Source organism: Muntiacus reevesi, chromosome 17 (assembly GCF_963930625.1).
Source record: "Muntiacus reevesi chromosome 17, mMunRee1.1, whole genome shotgun sequence".
NCBI classification, from domain to species: domain Eukaryota; kingdom Metazoa; phylum Chordata; class Mammalia; order Artiodactyla; family Cervidae; genus Muntiacus; species Muntiacus reevesi.
In genome coordinates, this window is record NC_089265.1 from 35,890,096 (window position 1) to 35,913,961 (window position 23,866).

General features: G+C 42.2%; 1 protein-coding gene across 2 annotated transcripts in view; it reads left to right on the forward strand.

Annotated features, from left to right (window-relative positions):
* The window catches only part of GLDC (glycine decarboxylase), an 84,880-nt gene extending 67,501 nt beyond the window's left edge, over positions 1-17,379 (forward strand). For both annotated transcript variants that reach the window (XM_065908155.1, XM_065908156.1), the window contains 5 exons: positions 1,941-2,052; positions 8,257-8,352; positions 11,604-11,776; positions 13,158-13,238; positions 13,733-17,379. In XM_065908155.1, the coding sequence (XP_065764227.1) occupies positions 1,941-2,052; positions 8,257-8,352; positions 11,604-11,776; positions 13,158-13,238; positions 13,733-13,876 (606 nt within the window). In that variant the 3' untranslated portion in view covers positions 13,877-17,379. The remainder of the gene's footprint in view (positions 1-1,940; positions 2,053-8,256; positions 8,353-11,603; positions 11,777-13,157; positions 13,239-13,732) is intronic.
* Positions 17,380-23,866: the final 6,487 nt, after the last annotated feature.

A 23,866-nucleotide genomic window follows, 5' to 3' on the forward strand; every position in this document is an offset into this window, starting at 1 on the left:
TAAGATGAAAATAGCAGAAATTCACTTATGTAGAGGTTTTCCCAAAGATCTTTGCCCTTTAGGGCCTGTGGAACTATACTCTCGAAGGTAATTAGACTTTGTCATAGAACGGGCTTCCTTCTTTTGTGTTTTTTAAAAAACAACAACAAAAACAAAACAAAAAAAACCCAAAACACATTAGGGTTAGAGTTTATTTTATACAGTTCTTATTTAAACTAGCCTGCCCACCTCCTGAGCTGACAAGATCACACACTGGATAGGAGCACTTCTTCTGCCGGTAATTAGAGCAGTCTTCCCCAACTGGTTCCCCTCCTGAGAGAAAGCAAGAATCTGGTGAAATAAACCCCAAACTCAGCTATGCACATCTTGCCGGATGACTCTCTGGGCTGGTTGTTATTCTTGAACAGTGTGGCATTTATGATTCTTAATGAAAACTTTCTGGGAAGCTGGGACAACAATTTTGTACCCCAGAGACTAAAACCTGCATTTTCAAATCATCCTCGAGTTGTTTTGCAAATAGCAACAAGAATAATCATCATAAAGGTCTGCTTCTTTGCAAACAGAATCTTAATTCCCAGCTTCCTTTTGGTCTCTGTGAACCTTAGTCATTTGTTATGGAATGTTATTTGGGTTAGAGATGATTTTCCACATATAGAAAATAAATGCCCTAGGGCTGGTTTGGCTGTGTGCCAGATACACCAGACAGACTCAGTTTAAGAATGAAATAAATATGTTAGGGTTTCAGCCACTCCTCCTACCTTGGGCCCTTTCTTTATTCCAGGCTGTTGTTACTTATTACCAGGACTCTGGCATTATCGTCTTCTCTCCTTTATACAGTTCTTCTCATATACTCCCTGCAGAACTGCTAGATTTCTGCCACGACTCTCCATCTTCTCCTGGCTTCCCTTGGCCTCTACCGCTGGATGTCCCAGCCCACACAAATCCTTAGGAGATTCTCCCAAAAATGCACTTTCCCAGGCCCCATTCCAGAGAGAATCAATTCAGTATATGCAGGGTAGAACTGGGGCCATAAAGTTGCTCAGACTCTGATGCACAGGTCCGGAGGCAGAGGCCAAGTTCAGGTCTTTCCTAGCAAGGATTGAGGCTTGTGAGAGGTGGTCACAGCCCACCTGACTCTACAGCAATGCCCAGGCTGCAGCCACGTGCCTTCCTTCCATACCTTTGTTTCTGCTGTTATTCTCACCTCGAGTGTCTTCCCCTTTCTCTTTGTCTGTCCAAATTCTATCCATTTTCAAGTTTCTACTCAAGTTCTAGCTCTTACTCTAGAAACCCTTCTTTGACCAACCTGGCAAAACGTGTCTTCTCCTTATTTTGGACTTTGGTGTCCCTGCTCTGTTATTTCATTTGTTTTACATCATTTGTGTAGTCAGTACAAATTGGTACAGTCTTGGCTTTAAACTCTTTGCTGGTGATGATATCCCCATAAAATCATAGGGACTTATGAACTACCAGAAAAGGATAAGATTGAGAACCTGACAGTTGTTAAACATAAAAACCTGAACTATGGACAATTGAAAGACAAACCATACAAAATGGATTCAGAGGGGATTTTGGCCAAGATCCCTCAAGATTCCTGGCAATTATCAAGGCATCTCAAATTCACAGTGAACAACCAAACAGAAACTCTTCAAAAACAGTTCTTTTTCTTGGGTAAATAAGGCGATAGTCAGCAGTCAGTTTTGCCCTGTTCAAAGCTTTCTAACTACAATAAAAAGCATAAAATTACTGTTCAAAGAGGGAAACCAAAAGTTATTTTAGGCTTAGAGAAGACTACGAGATATCTTAGTTAAGATAATTCACTCCCCTGCAATCCAGAGCATGCTGGGGAGCTGATATCCTTTCATTTGGGAATGTCTTTGGTTAGTGTCCATTGGGTCTCCCTGTTCCATGGTTGATGACTAATTTTTCCTCTATTGCAGATGATGGGAGGCAAGGGCCTTAAACAGGCCACAGAAATTGCTATTTTGAATGCAAACTACATGGCCAAGAGATTAGAAAAGCACTACAGAGTCCTTTTCCGGGGTGCAAGAGGCAAGTATGAACTTCAGTCTGTATTCACTTTGGCTTTTTTCTTAGCCAAACCAAGTTTGACCTAGTGGATGTGACTTGCAGAAGTGGGTGGGAAACTTCTGTTTCTCAACCAGAGTAAAGCCTAAAGGTACTGGAAATAACTTCCATTTAGTAAACAGCTTAGGGATATTAGTGGGGCTCTGCCATGCACAACTCACAACAAGGACCACACCATAGAGAGACATGAGCTTCTTACCTCCCCCACAGCCATGAGAATGAGTGGAATAATTCTAGTTGGGAGAGCCTTCTGGGAGGAGCCTTTTGAGATAAGCCTGAAAGGAAGCACAGCAGAACCCCTGTAAACAGAGATACCGGAGCAAGCTAGAGAGAAAGGAGTTGTCTGAGTGTTGGGTGGGCTGAAGGGTGGGATAGGAGGAGAGGGAGCATGGGCTTTGAGGGTCTTGGAAGGCTCTGGATTCCACCCTTGGGCCAGAAAGGTTTCTGGGCAAGGGAATGACCAGATTAAGAGGATGTTAATATCATTAAGACAGTGGCAGAGGATGAGCATGCTGTTAGAAGTAGAATCAGAGGACTTGTTTACTAATTAGTTGAGAGTAAAAACCTTTTAGGGAAGCCTCTATAGCTTATAATGGAGGGAGGGAGACAGAGATGGAGGGACTAGGTCTCCCTGGAAGTGACGGGAGGGGCTGGCACAGGTGGACTTGCAGAGGTGTGACCCTGGGCACAGAGTCTGAGAGCAGAGTCTTGGAAGTGGTGAGACCCAAGGAAACCATATTGAGAAACCAGAGCGAAACCTCTCAAGTGGATGGCTGCATGGAACGGGTGCAGGAAAAGCGGCGCCTGGTGAGGGGGCACCTGCACTGAGGCAGCGTCGGGCTCCCCACTTCCCACCCGCTGGCGTTTCCCTGGCACCCATCAATCCTGCCTCCGCTCTGGCCACACCTCCTCCTTGAGGCTGTCCTTTCCTTTCCTGGTGGTGAGAACTACTCCTCTTGGCTCCTTCCACCACAAGGCGTCTCCCACTCGCTCATCATCGGCCCGCTCCTGCAGACCTTGAGCTCCCGCAGCGGGAGGCTGTGGCTGCCTCAGTCCCTGGCGTCGTGTCAGCACATCACACAGTCAGTGCACGTGGGCGGGCCCGCGTGACATGGAGGCGCAGCTGAAGAGCAGGTGGCTGCCCTCTCAAGTCTTAGAAAGGACCCATGCCTTTCACAGGTAGGACGCCTCCTGTCACCTTTGAAAGCAGCTAGGGCCAACAGCAAGGCAGGGCCAGATGGAAATGGGCTGAGACGTGGACTGAGGTCCGGAGAAGGCAGACACTTTCATGGTCTGGGGGCTTTAGCGTGAAGGGGGCAGGAGCTGCTGCAATAGGATGTAGCTTCATTCATTTTTAAATAAGAGAATAAGGTGATTTTAAGCTGCCAGGGGAAAGGCTGTGAAGAGGTGAGAGTGAAGCTACTGTAGAAGGAATAATAGGAGAGGCATCAAGTCACCCTGGAGGTGGTGGGAGGGGTTGCCCTGAGAGTCAGGTGGGCAGGACCTGGCTGTGGTCGCGGATCGGAGAGCAGGGACCGCCGGGTGTTGAGCCTGGGGCAGAGAGAGCAGAGAGCAGTCAGTAACCAGTGTCCAGTCCCAGGGCCACAGCAGCAAGGCCCTGCTTCGTCTCTTGGCCTGTGTGCATCTCCATCTGTGATCTTGCTTTGTGAATATGTATCCACAAGGGTGGTTCCGGAGTTTGAAAATAGAAAAGAACTAAATAATCAGGAGCTCTGGTTAGCAATGCTCCCCAGAGAGGAGAAAAGAACGTTGTGGGCAATATGTCTCTAAGCAACACAATGAAATGCTTCTGAAGTGGGTATTAAAGAAGCTACAAGAGCTACTAATTAATTCAAATATAGCTCCTGTGCTGTGAGATGCATCCTGCTTCTGTATTGGCCTTCAGGATAGCATCAGTCTTGGTTTTGTCTGGCTATATAAGTCATGTGCATGTGCTCAACATGGAAAATTTGGACAAAGAAGTTTGAGGAAGAAAATGTAAATGACCCATGGTTTCATCAAGCAGACATAACGACTTAATATTTTGTTGTATTTCTTCCCACTGTACTTTCAGACAATTTAGATCATATTACAAACAGCTTGTATCTTGTTTTTTTAACTTTATTTTATGTCCTGATCATTTCCCTTGTCATTAAATGTCCTTTGAAAGTGGCTATATCCATTCTATGGTATGTCTCATGTGTCAAATTCTATGGGGTTCCATCACCACCACCACCACATTATTTGTATTTGTAACAATGCTGCAATGAATATCTTTTACTTAGTTTTCTTTTTTTTACACACCCCTGATTATCTACCTAAGTTAGAGTTGTAGAAGACAAATTATCTCAGGATGTGAATGCATTCACGCACTTGAAATGTTTGACCTTGTCTCCCCCCAGATCCTTAATTCAAACTTACGTCACACTAACAGCCTATGAGTGACCATCGTACCAGGGCCCAGTGAGCACCAAGTGCCAGGCTGGGAACACAAACCAAACCCAAAATGTTTTTGCCAATGTGATGCTTGAAAATAATCTTTTTGCTTTAATTTACAAGGTATAGGGTGCTTTTTTCCAAATTCTTAAATTATTTTTTATTTAATACTTCCTTAGGATTAAGTTTGACAACTTCATTGAGATAGGACTCACGTACCATGCACATCACCCACTGAGTTTCAGTGGTTTTAGTGTGTTCACAGAGTTGTGAGTTGCAAACCTGAGTTCCTCAGAGCGAGAATGAATGTGGTGTGAACCGCGTGGGGGTAGACGGTACTCGAGGAGGGGAAAGAGAACAAGTACCGATCAGGTGCCTGCCATGTGCTTGGCAGCAAGTGACTGCTTTAGGCAGAGGCTGTCCCAGGAGGTTTGTAACACAAAAAGATGGATGAAATTTCCATTTGTTTTGACATTTTATCCCAGAATTAAATAATGAATTGTATTTCTCGTCCCGAGCAGAAATAGATTGGTGATTACAGACTTTATTACCCAATCCCAAAGTTCATGAAACAAAACTTGTCTCGTGCTTGGTCTGGTAAACACATTCATTACACAATCAGAGGTTTGGTATTTTAGGGCCTAAAAAAGAATGATCACTGTACCTCCTGATGGCCCAAAATAGAAATGTTCTTAATAAACACTTTGTATCCCAGAATGTCTAACGGCGATATCAGAAGACCGTTGCTCATCTTAGTCATATTTACCAGCTCTAAATAAGACTGGAATTATGGGCGACTGTGAGGCAATAATTTTAATGAACTACAGGCATTCCTCACCCACCCCGCCCCCACCTTTTTTTTTTTTTTTGCAGAGCGGTAAGACTTGGGGAATCTTCGCTCTCCAACCAGGGGTAGAACCCCTGCCCCCTGCAGTGGTAGCATGGTGTCTTAACCATGGGACCCCCAGGGGAGTGCCCAGGCTTCCCTTTATGAGCCATTTCTTTGAGAGATTTGAAAATATCAGCTAAACTTGTTGAGGTTTAGGGTTTTGTGAAGCAAGGGATTGATAGGCAAGAATTGGGATGGGGAGCACCAGTAGCATTTATTCTGCAAGGATGAGGAAAGGAATTGCCTCGGGTAAACAGAGGCATTTTGAAAGGGGGAATTAAAAATGTTCACAAGTGTCTGCTTTTGTGGGAGGCTAGGCTCACTGCCTGATCTAAGCAGAGTTCTTGTCAGTGGAACAGACCATTTTGTTAGTGTCCCAGTGTTTTCTTTATGTTTCAACTTCTTAAATGCTTGTCCGTTTCTGACCTTAGACAAATCTTAACTCTGCCTGGAAATTCTTGTCCTTGAGGAGTTTTCCTCGTGGCCTTTATAGGCTGGTGGACATGGGCTTCAGAGGCTGCACCCTTGCAACCCTGGCTGGGACGTGACCTCCTGAGGCTAGGGGCCCCACCCATCTGCCCTCATTCCCAGGAAAACTGGCCTCTTGATGCTGTTTGTTGTGGTCCCTGGATTGCAACTGAAAAGCATGACTGAATGTCGATTGCCCACCCAAGCTTTCTAATTAGTGAGTGAGCTCCATTTATTTCTAGGCACTCACTCTGAGGATGCAGGAAAAGTAAGTTCTGGTTTGGGGAAGTCTTATATTTCTGTAGCACTTTCCCAGGTCATCCTCAGCCTTGTAAAATAATTCATGAGGGGTTGGGAGAGGGATGTTCCAAGCGTAGAGCCAAGGCACTTCTATTTTGCTTTTCTATCATCTCCTACCCCCATCCCTGGCTTCTTTCCTTGGTCCTTTGACTTGTTATCGTTTCAGACTCTGGGTTATAGTCATGGTTAGGCCCTGAGGAAACACCTACTCACTGAAAATTAGAACTTGCACTAATCAGTTTATACAATTTCTACTTCAGATTCCTCTGACTCACCATATGCCATAGAAGATTTGTATATCTTTTCTCCCTAAAAACTGCAAACAGAGATGATCATCTAGGGGTCTGGCCTCCAACAACCACGAAGTTTAAATGTCACCCCTTTTCAGGCTCAAGTAGAAAGAGATGCTGAAATCCCACTAACAGTTTCCATTTGAACATATTAGAATATGGATTTAGAAAATAACATCTGAACCTCATTTTGGAAATGGAACTCTTCCCAAACCACTTGGCCGTGGAAGGGGCCTCTGCAGATGAAGTCTTGCTTTAGCAGCGCTGGGCTGGGCTGGGCTGGGCTTGATGGGGCCTTTCAGTAACTGAACCTTTGCTTGAAAGACTGTGCTGTCTGCCGGCCAGCAAGAGAGACTCCTCCCCATCATGAGCCTGTCTCCTCCTCCCCTCCTGCCAGCTGAGTGTTCCGCAGAGCAGAGCAGAGCAGTGAGGTCCATTAGCCTTTTTCTTTGAGTTGTTGTTACAATGCCAGGGTGGTTGCCAGAACCTCAGAAAAGAAGGGTTGAAGCTCAAGGCTTGGCTCCCCAATTGTGGTAGCATAGTGGGGCATTTAGGATTCCTGAAATTAATAGTTGATGAGGAGTTAAATAATTTCAGTTTTCCCCCTGAATATTCCAGCTGGTCTTTTCTTTAAGGCACTTTTTTCCCCTCCTCTAAATTTATCTACCTCTGAATACATTTTTCTCCTTTTGAACCATACTCTTTACTACTGAATCCTCATCATTGTTAGAAAGCTTGTTTTAAAGATATGTGTTGACAGTATATTCAAAGTCTTAGGTTCTCATACTTTTATTTACAAACAAAGCCAACCCCTTCATATGTATTCATCACACAAGGAGCAGAGCAGTTCACAGATTTTGTCTTCAGGGGCTGTTAATGACTAGAGCTATTCTCCTCAGGATTGAGAAGTTATGACTGCTCCAAGTATCTTGTTTGCTGAGAATCAGGATAGTGGGTTAAGAAGGGGTGCATTATTTTTTACTGAGTAGATACTTTCCTTGAAGATAATTCATCAGTTATGTAGGCCATGGCATTTGGGAAACTCCCAGGAATGTTGTTCTATTTAAGAAAATGCTGATTTAGTGGTTTATTCTTGATGTTGGATGGGTGGTCAACAGCTCATACTGGGGAGATGGTGGCCTGAGCCTAGAGAAGCAAAGTGAACTGACCGCTGCAAGACTTCAGCCTTTTCAGCTCCTTGCTATTTGTGGTATGCTGTTCAACAGCCTCATTTCTACTTCTCAGTCTGAAACCTGAAACTGAAACCTCAGAAGCCCCTTTGAAGAATCATATAAAATTCTGTGTCTTATATATATACGTTTTAGTATATATTTACCTGCCCACAGAAGAAACCATTAATTGGATATTGGGAGCAAACTTGTTGAAAAACGTATCAAGGAGTTTTAACACTAGAAATATTTTATAAAAAAGGACCAGGCATGATGACATTTTAAACTGTTGCAAGTAGATTTTTGGTCTTTTGAGTAAAAATTGTCTCATCCCCAGGGACTTTAGTAAACCTTCCAACTCCTGTTCTGCCTTCCACAGCTTCCTGGTTCATGGGTGTGTAGAACACTGAGGATGGAACAAATTGGCATGACATGTTAACAGTTTTTATATGTAATAAGAGCAGATGAAGGCTTTATTGTCAACTATAACTTACCAAGTACCCATTGTTCCTTGGTCCTCAATGATATGCATTAAAAAGCTGATTTATTTGCTCATTTTCTTGGGTAAAACAACAAGCTGATGTTAATTGTGAACGGAAATAATTTTTCTCAACAGGATATGTGGCTCATGAATTTATTTTGGATACAAGACCCTTCAAAAAGTCTGCAAACATTGAGGCTGTGGATGTGGCCAAGAGGCTTCAAGATTATGGTGAGTGGTCTCACAGGAGAGACCCCCTTAAGGAGAACTTGGATTTCTGACATTTATGCAGCTGCCCATCCTGGTCATGGACCACAGACTGAATGTGTTTGCACCACAGTAAACTGATCCACAGGCTAAATGGTGAGCCGTAGACTATGGGTAAAGAAAAAACTTTCCCTATGGCCCCACAGATTCTGTCCTTTGAAAGATATTAAATCACATATCTTGAATTCATCAACAGTTAGGAAAGGAGTCTTTATTGTTAACAAAATTTAAAATCCCAAAGAAAATGATTGCTGTCTTCTGTTCATGTTTCTGGTAAATTATTTCACCTATCCCACTCCTAGTAGACAGAGAGGGCCATGAAGAGGTAAGTTGGTGTGATGGTAGAGGAAGTGGAGAGCCTACAATGTGTAGGAATATTGGATGAATGGCATTTGAGTTTTATGGCATTTGAGCCACCTCAGCCGTGGCATAACTGTTTCAGCTGCTGCTAGAGATGAAGGAATAGGTGCACCTTGTTTTCACAGAGATGATGCAGTTTTCTTTGAAGCTTTTTAAAAAAAATCTGTGTATTGTTAGTGGATGTTCACTCAGCACAGGCTTTATTAAAATACATTTTCTTAGTGACATTAATAACATCAAAGACTCTTCAATCCTCAGGAAGGCTAAGTTGGGGAGAACTTTGCCTTTTGATGAATGTGGAGTCTTATCTGAATTTTAAGATGATTTGAATGACTTCTTTTAATAAGGAATGTGAAAACTTTAATAATTTTATAGTTTTACTACCATAACAGGAGTCCCACATAGTGACTCATTTCCTCCCATGAATGAATGATCTTATTATGCAGAGTTACTCTGATAATAAATGGGAAAACCAGAGATGGTTTTCATTAATGAAATTAGCAGTTGCTTCAGAATCTCCTCTTGACCACTCTTGTGACCTGACTTAACCTCCCAGCCAGTGACTGACTCAAGATGAGTCGTCATTTCTGGGGTGTGTGGTCTGTTTCCCACATCTGACTGCAGCAGCATTTGCAGGGAGGGAGGCGGGGGGGGGGGGGGGGGTATAAGAGAAGTGGTATTTGGAGTTACTGCCCAGTATTCTCAAGTTCTGTTCTATCTACAACCTTGATATTTCAATGTTTAATAGAGTGATAACTACACTTGCCATAAGCCCAGGATGTCTAGGTGTCTGGCACATAGGAAGCACTCAACAATTGTGTTTAACAAGTGACAGAATAAGTGAATGGCTCTAAAAACAAACAAACAATGAAGATGACAACACAGATTCTGGGTCTTAATCACACCTACTGAATCAGAATTCCAGGGATGAGGCACAGTGATCTGTATTTACAAGTACTTCATAGATGAATCTTATCAGGTGTGTGAGGGGCACCCTGCCAGAGGGCAGAGATTTCCAAACTTAACTTTGTTAACTTTTTATTGTATATTGGAGTATAGTTGATTAACAGTATTGTGATTAACCTGATTCTGAGTTTTTAAAGGCTCATACCTTGAATTTCCTGAATCAGAGTCAAAATCCAGGAATCTGTGTTTCCATGACAACTCAGATGGTTCCAGATATGGGAACCACTATTGCAGAAAATATTGGGCTGAATTTGCTCACTCATGGAATTGAGGTTGGACTTAATGGGTAATGAGGTCAGCTTGTTTAAAAAGAAAACTCTTTCTGATTTGGGTGACACAGTTGTATGCATTTGTCAAACTTAATTAAATGGTACTTAAAATTTGTGCATTTCACAATAAGTAAGCTATCACAAAAATATGGAAACATATTGAATTCAGATATGGAACTCTAGTTAATGACATGTATACTGAAATGTTTAAGGGGGAAGTGTACAAATGACTGTAACATCCTTGAAAAGGCATCAAAACTAAGACAAATTCCTTAGATATGTGATGGGAGTAGATGACTGTGCTTAGTCACTCAATCGTGTCTGACACTTTGTGATCCCATGGACTGTAGCCCATCAGGTTCCTCTGTCCATGGGGGTTCTCCAGGCAAGAATACTGGAGTGGGTTGCCATGCCCTCCTCCAGGGGATATTCCCATCCAAGGGATCGAACCCATGTCTCCCACATTGCAGGTGGATTCTTTACCAACTGATATATGATAGGAATAGATGACTAGATACACGATAAAGCAAACAGCATCATTGTAGAAGCCATGTAGGTGTATGGTTGTTCACTCTATAGTCATTCCAACTTACCAGTATATCTGAAAAATTTTATAATAAAATGTTGAGAAGACAGTCCTCTAAACAATGCAGGCATGACTCTAAAGCTCCCCATGTAATGGTGCACACCAGAATTTGGGAACCATTGAAACCTCCAGGGCAAACTTCATTGACAGGGAAATCAACCTAGGAGCTGTTCTCCATCTTTTAAAGTTTCACAGGAAAAATTTGTAATTGGGAAAAAGTTGTTTTTGGCTTTTGTCTAGGAAATCTCTCTCTTAATCATATTTTGTCGATTCATCTTAATATGTGAAAACTTTTGGAAATATAGACATACCTTCAGCCTGTATTCAGTGTAAATTCAAAGACTTTATACATCCTGGCCAAAATAAAGTTTCCTCATCTGTAAAATAAGGACAGTAACACTCACATCAGGGTCCTTAATGCTTGTTACCTCATTATTTAGCTTTTGGTAAGCTATTTTAATTTCTCTTAATTGCAAGTAATACATGAACATTATAAAAAGATTCTAAAACACAAGGTAAAATAAAAACCCTAGTCTCATTTTCTGGCAATAATCCTGTTAATATTTTAATATTTATTCTTCTTCAAAACAGCTTCCCTCATAAAATATACACACACATATATAAAGTATGTATATATACACAAACATATATAAATGTATGTATGTGTATATATATGCATATATATTATTGTCATGTTAAAAACAAGACAATATCATTATGTAGCCTGCCCTTTTCACTTAAATTGGGTAAATGTTCAGAGCTATTAACAAATACAAATTTAAATGCATGGAATGATTGCTTATTTATTGTATAGATACCCAGGAAAATTTGCCTACCTGATCCTCTACTGTTGGATGTCACGTTATTTCCTAAGCTTTTCTTCCATAAACAGTGCTGAAGTGAATCCCTAGACATACCCAATAGCAAACTTTTCAGATTGTTTTCCTTGGAATAAATTTTAAGAAGTGGAGGGTCTCTTCTTCCAAACTGGGGAGGTCAAAGCTAGTGACAAAATTCCCCCATTTCCTTGGCAGGATTTCATGCCCCCACCATGTCCTGGCCGGTGGCAGGCACTCTCATGATTGAGCCCACCGAGTCCGAAGACAAGGCGGAGCTGGACAGATTCTGCGATGCCATGATCAGCATCCGACAGGAAATTGCCGACATTGAGGAGGGCCGCATCGACCCCAGGGTCAACCCACTGAAGGTACAGAGGCACTGGTACTTTATCTAAAATATCCTAGAGGGCAGAAAACAGTGTCTGGGCAGGGTGCTGGCAACCTCTGAACTCTTACTGGAAGATGGTATCCTTGCCTAGAATAAGACTTCTTCTGAGAGGATAAATTCATTACCTGAAACTTTAAATCTTGAATCAACATAGCAGTGGTTACTCAAGTATAATGTGGTTATTTCTGATATGTTCTAATTTTAAATATCTGTTTAGTGGTCACTTGTTGGTTTTACATATTTGTTTGGTGCTGTTCACCCCACAAGGACCCAGTTGGCTGTCAAAGGAGGGAGCAGAGACTGATGGACTCTATAGTTAGAGAAGTCTTACCATTCTGTATCTCTGTTTGATGCTCTGTACTGAGATGATTTACCTTTTATGCTCTGGATAAAGATATTCTCATATTGGAATAGTTACCTCTTAGAACAACCAGACTGGTACTTGGCCTGAATGTTTTACCATGTTTATGGCCTACATTGGAGAAAAATTTGTTAAACATTGCTTCGCCTCTTCAAAACTATGTTCCTTTTATATCTGGTCAGAGCCCAGTTCTGTATTAGGTCCAGCCATTGTTAAGCTGAGGGATCATGAACTGAAAAGACCGCAAATGCTGTGGTTGTGTCGTTATGGCTCCAAGCCAGAGAAGCAGTCCGAGATGTGCAGAGGAGCTCAGACACATTCCGGAGCTGCCCCGCTGAAGGTGGAGCCCTGGAACCAATGGCTGGAGGGAAAAGGCTGGTCCCGTGCGAGTCTTATAGGATAGTGGAGGAATATGATATGATTTGCTCTCATCAGTTTTTCTCTGGACACTGATGATTCTTTCAGGATTTAGACAATTTTTTAAAAAATGGCAATAGATGTCTAAAACATATAATACTGAGGTACAAAAGCAAGTGGAGAATAAAACACACAGAAGATACTATAAGGTTTAAAAGAGTACCAAACTAGGCTCTATGCAGTTTATTAACATATACAGTAATAGTATAAAAACATGAAAATCATGACAACCAAATTCAAGATAGTGGCTGGTCCTGGGGAAGAGGGCCAGCAATAAGATAGAGAGGGGATAGGCTGGCATGGTCAACCATATCTGTAATGCTTCTTATGTTAAAAGCTTAAGCAAACATGACAAAATGTTGATTTATGTTGGGTGGTAAATGTGCTTATTATGTTACTGTAACTTTCTGATATTCGAAATGTTTCACAATAAACATTTTCCTACCAAAATTTCCTTCCCCACAAACTGAAACAAAACAACCACCCTCCATCCATGGGCTTTCATCAGCTCAAGCAAGCATGATGAGAAGTGGAAGGCAGGCTTCTGCTCTGACCCCTCTCCTATCCACTGTCTTTGTCTCAGATGTCTCCGCACTCCTTGACCTGTGTCACATCCTCCCACTGGGATCGGCCGTATTCCAGAGAGGTGGCAGCATTCCCACTTGTAAGTTCTCCTCTGAAGCTGGACACACCAGCTGGTCCAGGTTCACGTGCGTATGAGGGGCCATCACCCAATCCGAGGGCTCCACTCTTTTCGTCCCCTCCCTACAGCGACCATACGTAGGCTACCTTTGCAGAACAACACAACACAGGAATTGGCCTTCCAAGTTCTGAGGTCAGAGTGCCAACCACAGGCCTGGAAATCCTCAGGGCGCACAGTGCAGGAAGACCAAATAAGAGTCTAGTGGGTCAGTGTTTTCTACAATCATCCTTTTAATTATGTGAAGGTGCTCTGCAGTCTGGTAGAGCAGGGATGGGAGATTTGGAGGGACGGTAATGAAGAAGGCTAGATTTTAGCTTCTTATACTTTTTGAGTACTTACTGGGCCAATGCTATCTCAGGTTGTGGGAGTAGCATCACAGTCTTCTCCCCACCCCCCACCCCTCCAAGAAACTTCTCAGAATACCCCAGGTCATTTCTGTCTTTTGTCCCCTGCAGCCCTTTGTGAAACCAGAGAACAAATTCTGGCCAACCATCTCCCGGATTGATGACATCTATGGAGACCAGCACCTGGTCTGTACCTGTCCCCCCATGGGTGTTTATGCATCCCCGTTTTCTGAGCAGAAGAGGGCCTCTTCTTAGTGTTCTCTCCCGCAGTTCAAGTGATTGACTTGATGCGCTTCGGAGCATCTCATGAAATATTTCATTTTCCACCACAGACTCAAATAGGAGCTTTGTATACTGTGTATATTCTCTCAAGGTAAATGTAAATACAGTTAGCACAGTGGGTGGAAGCTCATCGTTGGAAGATTGATTTGCTTTGGTGCCTCTGCTTCCACACATAGCAGTTGCCTTGATTGGGACCCTTTAGTTTTTTGCATAGAAGATTTGGAGTGTGCTAGTAACTTTAACGTCAATGTAGCAAGTTTGAAGATGTTAGAGGCTGCACTGGAGATCCAATAGACATTTTTATTCCAAATAAGTCCTTGTGGACTGTGCCATCTGTGGGAAACCCCAGGGCAAATGTTTACATTTTGTATACACTGAGGAGATCTTTTTCCTCCTACTAATTTACTCAATCTGTAATAGCATTTCTGAGTGTTTTCATTTTTCCATATGTGTAGTTTTTAAGTCTGCAATTAATATTCTAATAAAAGCATTGCAATTTGAAGAATGCCTTTTTGATCCAATTTTCAGCATTAACTCCCTCATACCCTAGGTTCAGAGGGGTTTACAGGGTAATGAGAATATCCAGCCCAGTAGAACTGTTACATTATCAGTTGTGTCTTTGGCTAAAGAACCCATTTGTATGTCTTAGCAGTGATTGCCACTTTAGCCCTGTTAAAATTGCCTTTGGCTGCATATACCTAAAAAACAACCACAGCAGTTTAATCAAATAATTTATTTTTTTTCTCATTTAACAGTAAGTCCAGAGGTAGTAAGTCAAGAGCTAGTCTTCAGTCTTACTCTTCTGCCTCCTTTGCATTTAGTCTTCATCTTCATGTTCCTACAATGGCTGCTGCATACCTGGGCATCAGATACCCATTCTAGATAGGGAAAAGGAAGAGAAACAAAAGACAGAGTCTATCCAAGTTGGCTTCTTTTGGAATATTTTTCCAGAGGTTCCACCCAATAACTTCTGCACTTTTACTGGCCAGGCTTGGTTCCAATTGCCACTCTGAGCTTCAAGGGGCTATGAGGTCTTTCACCTGGGCATGTTACTACCCCTAAGAAAATCAGAAGTTTGTTAACTGAAGAAAAGGAGGAGGAGTTTCAGGTAGGCAACTAGCATGCCTGTCACAAATAACTTTCCCATGGAAATAGCAAATGCTTCCGATGTTCTTCTCCAATTGTTACTGAGTATCTGCTTTAATCCTGACTACTTGGTTCCTTATTACTCAGACAACTGTTATTTGACCGGTTATGACAGTGATCTGGACGAAAGGTCTGAGCACTCTACTGAATGCTCTGCAAGTGGTCTACTTAATCTCACACTTAAAAAGTCTGTAGAACTCTTCATTTTGGCCAAAGCAGTAGAGAACTGATGGGATCCACGGTTCCTTTCTTACATAATAATTAAATGATAAAGATCTGAGTCCTTCTCAAGTATTTATCTGAGTCCCTCTCAGTCCATACTCCCTGGAATGTGTTTGGGGCAAAAGCAGGTGATTCAGAGTTGAAGTAAACTGTCTTCACTGCTCATGTGTTCTCCTGGGTCTCTGCTTGTGTGGCATCCTCCCCCTGGAACACTTGTCCCACCACCTTGCTTTGTTGGCACCTGTTCTTCATGTTTCAGCAACTCTTCAGGTCTTCCACACGTCTCTCTGAAATGGGCTCTGTTATTTTCTAGTTTGACACTGTTATCCTACACTCTCTGCACAGTTAATAATTATTCTGTTTACTTGGTTTTTATCTGCCTCACTAAATTCTCTTGAGAGCAGGGATCATATCTTATTCATTACTGGATTCCCAGTGCCGAGCTAGGGCTTTCCACATAGTATGTGTTCAAAAAACAGCTGTAGTTTTAGATCGTTAGCTGGAAGGACTTGCTTCTCCATTTCTTACCCCAATGCTTTACCAATCTAAGCCTGGGGACACCCCACTGGAGAAAAGCTTGAGTCCGTAGAGCAGACACACTCATCCACAATCGCTGCCCCATGCTGATCCCAGGTAAAGGGGGGAGATAAAAAGTGGGGTTTTCCCAGTGCTAGTGGAGTGTCATCATCCATCACCTCTTCTTTGGAGAGCAGTAAGAGGTAGGCTGGGGGCAGGAGTGTGACGTCAGTGAGGTCATTCTGCAGAATGTCCAGAGACAAGAATCCAGGAAGCAGGAGTTGGTGTCCAACATGGAGCACACGCCTTTCGTAAACATAGCACAGAACAGCAACCAGAGTACCTGCTCTGTAGTCAGACTGCCTGGGGTCACTCAGATCCCGGCTCCGCTACATCCTACCTGTAGGGCCTCAGAAAGGATAATCTGCATTTCTGAACTTCAGACTCCTAATCTGTAAAATGCTGTTACCTACCAGTCATAGGTGGGGGAGAATATATTGTTTGGAAATGTCTGGCACAAAGTAAGTGCTCTTAAATGTTAGCTCTTGTATCCTCATTCTAAACTTAGGGTCTGAAAAAAATAAATAAATAAACAAACTTAGGGTCTGGCATCCTATACTCTACACCCTATACTCCTTGACCCAGCCCAGGAGCCCGACTCCAATTTAACCTACCTTGCATTCAGATCCACCTTCCTTTCCTTCCCTAACAGCCCCTTTTGTCTGGACCATCAGAAAAGTAGAAGGAACATGAGTTGTGACTTCATACAGATTGAATTAAATTCTCAGATAAACCAACTGTTTTGAGAAAACAAGCAAATTCACTTATCTTTTCTGCATTTCAGTTATTTAAGGTATAAAATAGCAATAATAAAAGTACTTACCTCAGTCAGCCTTGTTGGAAAGATTAAACAAGACAAAGTCAGTACTTGACATACTGTCTGACACTCAGAAATCACTAACTCATTCAGCAAACTGACTCATTATGTACCAGGTAACATTCTAAATGGATTCCGTGGTGGCTGCTTTAGCAGTCAAGAATCCACCTGCAATGCAGGAGACACGGGTTCGATCCCTGGATCTGGAAGATCCCCTGGAGAAGGCAATGGCAACCCATTTCAGTATTCTTGCTGGGAAATCCAGACAGAGGAACCTGGTAGGCTCTACAGCCCATAGGGCCACAAAGAGTTGGACACGACTGAGCACACACACCATTTCAATGACAGATGAACAGATGAATACAAGATGAGTAAGAAAGTTAAGGCCTCTTTCATGGGGCATCAATTCTAGATGGACAAACACATAAAGATTTCACAGGGTTAAATATTCGTTAGAAAACAAAAATCAGTATGGTACGTGGCTAGGGGTTTGGGACTCCTTTATATTGGATGGCCAAGGAAGGAAAGATTCTCTTACAAGGTGACTTTCAGCCTAAAATCTGAACAAAATGAAACCAGCCATGACTAGATGTGGGAAAGAGGGGTCGGGGGTGTTCAGGAAGAGGGAGAAGTATGTTTGAAGATGTTAGTATATGTATTTTCCTTCTTTAAGCATTTGACTATTTTCAGTCTCATATGTAAAGGATTTAAAGAATACCTGGAAAAAAAAAAAAAAAAAGAATACCTGGGAAATAGGGTAGGAAGAAAGAAGATGAGGAATAAAGGCTGGGGTTGAAGAAAGGTGTTCGAGTATTTCTGAAATCAAAAATGAGAAGGAGGGATTTGAGCCTACAGTCAAGATCATAGGGGATGAAAATGGGGTCCCGAGAGGAAAAAATGGGGCCCTGGCTCAGGATGGAGGGCTTTGAGGGAAAAGGAGAAAAGGTATGGGGGTGAGGGGTGGGGTTTGGTCCTTATGTCAGGAAAGGAGGGAAGGATTTGTAACTGGGGAAGTGGGGAGAGAGAAATGAAAATGGGGGAAAAATGCAGGTTAGAAATAGGAAGGAAATGGGGGAGGAGGTGGTAAGGGCCTATGGTGGGGACGGGAAGGATTCAGATGCAGAAGAGGAAAGATCATCATTAGCTCAGTGCAAGACAGGTAAAAGATAAACTGACAGGAAAGAAAAGTCAGATGACAGGGTAGGGGAGGTGGGTAAAAGTGCTCCAGGGTGAGAAGGGAGTCAAGAGCATGAGCACTAGGCCCAAGTAAGCAGGTGGGAAGGACTCCCTCCAATTAGGGAGAGGAGAGGAAATCAAGAGGATGGGAAGGGGGATGGTTAAAAAGCTGACTTGAGAGCAGTCTCATAAAAGGAAGGGGTGGAGGCAGGAGGAGACCCAAACTTGGGAGGGAGGCAGGCAGGCTGACAGAAAGCAGAGGAAGACGAGAGGAACAGTCATGAGGGGCAGGCGGCACATGGAACGGGCAGAAGAGACCTAGGGTCCAAGTTCCCTGGATGGGAAAGAGGCTGGGAGGAGGGCCCAGCTGTAGTAGGGTGGGAAGGCCCTTCGATAAAAAGGGTGGAGGGGGACCCCATGATTAGGAAGGAAATGTGTGTGGGAGGGAGGGCCCTGAGAGAAGAGGAAGGACAGGAAGACTTTCTTAGAAGCCAACTAGGCGGCAAGATGTCTAAACTGAGGAAAGCAAGTAAGAGTGAAACCTCAGGCCAGAGGTAAGGAGGTAGGCAACAGAGGAGTGGCTATCTTAGGGTTAGAATATCTGTGAAACTGAAAACTGAAAGTCCAGAGAGTGGCCAAGCCCTGAGGACAAGGCTAGTGGTGACTTCCCAGGAAGGGAGTCTGAGGGGCTGGTCGTGGCCACAGAAGTAGACAGGGTCGCTGTTACACCTGTGTGGGCGAGTGATGTTCTCCTACTGCCGCCTCTTCTTACCACTTGCTTCATTGACTACTTGATCTCCTAATCCTCCCCATTCAGAAGGGCCTCCCAGCTGTGGCTTTACCTGGCCAACTAACTTCAAAGCCTTTGCACACACTGTTCTTCTGGACGTTTTCCCAAGTCTCTTCCCCACCTCTCATATGTATAACTCCCTGGGAATGGGGAATAAGTCCCTGATATTAAAGAAGCTACAATACCTGTTCTCAGATGACCCATCTCAAAGTTTTGGAACACATCGTCAATCTGGGGGAGGGGGCAGTCTCTGGTGCCTGGAGTTGGGAAGGGTTACTAGATACCTTTTCTGTAAAAGCAGTGCTGCTCAACTGTGGTTTAAGAGGCCTTTGAAGGCTAGCCTGGAAATCCACCTCTTTCCTCTGTATCATTGTTCCTACAGGAAATATTTATAAAATTCATGAAGAGATTTCATTTTCTACTTACATTAAGTTTCAGGTTATGGCCATCACTCTTTTACAAATTAAGTTCTAAAATGCAGGTTGGAGAGTGCCTGCAACTTCTGAATTCAAGGGAATCAATGAATAATGGAAGGCTGAAAAAAAAATCAACTACAAATTATTTTTTTAATGGACCTCGATGGCTCTCTGTGGGTCTGGATCTCTTATAGAGGTCTAGGATTTTCAGAACCAATGCAAGAGAATTTTAGTGTTCTTCTGATCCATTTATTGCATTGTACTTTAACCTCACTAGTAAAAGCTTTTATACAGTTGGGAGTATGACATCTGCAATTTCCTACAAAAGCACGTCTGAGGAGCATTTGAAAAAACAAAACAAAATCTTGGTGAGATTCAGAAGATTTAAGTGTTTTAAGTCAGAGCCAAAGTCATAAATTCCCAGAAAACAGGGTGGAATCCAACAGTACCAGGAGTGATGTCAGTCATTCCCCAAAAATGCAGAATTTCCCCCAACAGTGCTGCCACTGGGAACTTGATCCAAAATTGCTACTCACTGCAGTAGGAAGCAGCCAAAGCAGAATTAGATACAAACAGATTCTTTCTTAAAACTCTGGCATAAAGAGTGGAAAAAGATAACTTGCTTGCATTCAAGACATTTTATCCAACGTGAACTACATAAGAATATTAAAGTTCCCTAAAATAGAAGAACTAGATGTTTTTATTGGTTAAGAGAAGTGGCTTCAAATGCATTCCAAAAGACAATGAAGAAAATACTTTCCATGGAAGGAGACAGTTGGGTAGGCTATTAAATAAACTTGCAAATAGCAAAGGAGTGAGTATAGTGTGTGGTGCTAGCTGTGTTGTTGGGGGAGCGGGGGAGAGTCAGCACTCTTTCTGTATTTTGTCAGAAAGACTGCCTTTAGCCTGGGACCATGCCTGCCATTCACAGAAGTGCTGTCAGTGTGGGGTCTAATTCTCCTGAGGAGCAACAGGCAGTTTGGAGTCAAGAGGCTGAAAGAAGCCAGCTAAGCAACCTCAGCACCATCCTTATACAACTTTGTTATTTCCCAGAAACTAGTTGCATTTAGGAATGAAGTCCAAGGCTTTTATATGAAAATGAGAAGAATCTCTAAAAAGAAACAAGTGCCATGCAACAACCATTCAGACATTTTCAGATGAAATTCAGTCAGGTTACACACAGGTTCTCTTTAAATTAGTGTCCAAACCTGGTTTTCAAAGAGCAAATGGATTTAATATAAAAATACTGGAGTTAATAATCAACACAGTGAAGCAGATAAAGTAGTGGTTAAGTAACACGGCAATGAGTTTCAGTTCTAAGTCTGCTCCTGACTACCTTTAGTGACTAAGGGTGAATAACTCTCATCTCCAGTAAAGTGGAGATGATGCCATTCACAGGGTGTGTATGAGGAGTAAGCTGGAATGAAAACTACCAATGGTACTCAATTCTTTTTGGACACAGAATGAACATACATGGGAATAGCTGCTATCCCTGCTCCAAAGACATGGATATGCCAGTGAAAACCTTCTCTTTCCCCCGCTAAAAAAAAAAAAAAAAAAGAAAGGTTCAAGGAAGAAGAGGAAACCTCCAGGTGGCAGAAATGAAGAGGGAACCAAAAGGACCTGACACTGTGAGGCCAGTGGAGGTGGCTGGTCTGGCTGTGTCTTAGGAATTGGTGTTCCAAAGATGCCAGGGAAGAGTGATGTTAGGAGTTGAGGCTGCAGGTATAACGGATAGTAAGAAGTAGAGACGGGGTATGCTTAGAATCGGGAAAGTTCTGTCCCAGGAGGAGGACTGAAAACTTAGTATCTCTAGCTCAGGGTCACAGCAGGAAAAGCAGCTTTCCCTCCCAGGCCATGGGTGGAAACAAAGTCACTAACAAGAAGCTTTGCTGCATGTGAACACGGAAGTCAAATTCATACTAGCTGCATTGTGAAACAGTCCCATTGAACAAAATTAATAACTGGTTCAGTTAAACAGTGGATTAGACTCAGAAAATTCAGTAAATTGGAAGATCTAAGGAAATTACCAGACTGTAGCACAGAGTGGGTAAAGAGATAGAAGCTGTAAGAGATATCAAGGTATGGAGGGTAGATTGCTGTGAACTTCTAGGAGGCTGAGAAGGACATAGAAAAAATGGAAGGAGCAATTATTTTTAAAGGAAAAATTAAAAATTCCAGAAATGCATTTTCAATTTAAAGGAATACAATGAATCCCAAGCAAAGCAAATACAAATTAATCCACACCTAGATCGATTTTAGTGAAACTCAGAAGTTATTAGAAAAACATACATGCTTCAAAGAAATAATCAAAATGACATCCAACTTTTTTCAGCAATAAAATATGTCAGAACACAACAGAATACCTACAGGATGCGACAGAAAGATAACTGGGAACCTACAAGTCTAAACCAAGACAATTTATCTTTCTAAAATCTATGTGGAAAACAGACACTTTCAACCCACAAAGAGAAAACTTACTGTTCACAGACTTTCACTGAAAAGTCTGGTACAAAAACATCTTGTTTTATTCAACAAGAAACAGTGAGTAAATAGACAAAACTTATCAAGTAAATCAGTAAGTCATATTTAAAATAACTGGAGTTTTAAAAACAAGTTATAACAAATATTAAACATTTACATGGAAAATAGGTCTGAAAAGATAATTTGAAGGGAAACAAAAATATACTGTTTTATTCAGGAAAAAACTGAGCTATTGACCATTTTATAAATATCAGTATCAATATACTCTCATGTGTAGGTACATTGAAAGATTAAGGATGATCACAAAATGATAGAAACATTACCTTTTTGTTGTGGGTGTGTGTGTTGGGGGGTCAGGGGGAAGATAAAATCTGCTTTAAATGTAAGAATAAGGAGGAAAGAGAAGAATCATTCCTGCATCCTACATTACAACAACTGCAATGACAGGAATATACATGCCTGGATAATAAACATAGAGATACTAAGTTTATCTATTAAGATAGATAATATATTAATATTAGATAATAATAATATTAAGACAGATACCCCAAAGCATCAAGTCCTATGAAATAAAGTGTCAGATTTCAACATCTGAAATACTATATTTTGTTTATGAATACCTAAGTATAAAAATAAACAGAAAAGGCAACACTGAACTCATAATTTCTTAGGGAGGGGAATGGGCAAGGTGATTGATTAAAGTATGTCTTTGTTTACAGTATTTTATTTAAAATCTTAAGAATGATCCTAAAATGATCAATACTAGATAGCTTATATATATGCTAGTTTTATATTTTTTCACACTTTAAAAACAAACAGGAACATCCATGGCAGTCCAGTGGTTAAGAGTTCGCCTTCCAATGCAGGGGGTGCAAGTGCGACCTCTGGTTGGGGAACTAAGATACCATATGCCTCAGGGCCAAAAAACCAAAACATTAAAAAAAAACAAACCAGAAACAGTATTGTTAACAAATTCAAAAAAGACCTAACAATGCGCCACATCAAAAAAATCTTCAAAAACAAACAAACCCCAATAGGCTTAGAACATAGCATAGATGTTACTTTCTTTCCATTTCCTGAGCCCGTTTCTTTGTAATAAAAGGGAAATGTCTTCTTTGTTGGGTTGCTGCAAAGTTTCAGTATCACTCATAATGTCTGACACATAAAAACTTAAAAATGTGAGCTTTCTCTCAAGAGTTCCTTTATTGTTAAAACTGTTTTGTTTCCTGAGTAGATGAAAATCTGGTTTTGAAAGGCTTCTTGGTGGGTATGGCATAAGCCCTCTTGGAGGAGGTCACCATTAACCCCACCATAGAGCAGCCAGAACTTACACAAGACTGGGAAACAGACTCTTGGAGGGCACAAACAGAAACTTGTGTGCACCAGGACCCAGGAGAAAGGAGCAGGGACCCCACAAGACACTGACCCAGACTGTCCATGAGTGCCCAGGAGTCTCCGGCCGAGGTGTGGGTCAGCGGTGGCCTGCAGGTTTGGGAGCACTGCATGCAGCAGTGAGAGCATGGGACCTCTTGAAGAAGGTAGTCTTCATTACCTCCACCATAGTGTGGCCTCAGGTCAAGGAACAGGGAGTGAAAACAGCCCAGCCCATCAACAGAAGACTGGATTACAGATTTACTGAGCAAGGCCTCACCCATCAGAACGAGATCCAGCTTCCCCCTCAGTCAGTCTCTCCCATCAGGAAGCTTCCAATAGCCTCATCTGTATGCAGGTCAGGAAGCAGCAGTTAGGACTGGACATGGAACAACAGATTGGTTCCAAGTCCAGAAAGGAGTACATCAAGGCTGTATATTGTGACCCTGCTTATTTAACGTATATGCAGGGTACATCATGAGAAATGCTGGACTGGAGGAAGCACAAGCTGGAGTCAAGACTGCTGGGAGAAATAGCAGCAACCTTAGATATGCAGATGACACCGCTCTTATGGCAGAAAGCGAAGAAAGACTAAAGAGCCTCTTGATGAAAGTGAAAGAGGAGAGTGAAAAAGTTGGCTTAAAGCTCAACATTCAGAAAACTAAGATCATGACATCTGGTCCCATCACTTCATTGCAAATAGATGGGGAAACAATGGAAACAGTGACTGACTTTATTTCTTTGGGCTCCAACATCACTGCAGATGGTGACTGGAGCCATGAAATTTAAAGATGCTTACTACTTGGAAGGAAAGTCTTGACCAACCTAGACAGCATATTAAAAAGAGACATTACTTTATCAACAAAGGTCCATCTAGTCAAAGCTTTGGTTTTTCCAGTGGTCATGTATGGATGTGAGAGATGAACTATAAAGAACGCTGAGAGAGGAAGAATTGATTCTTTTGA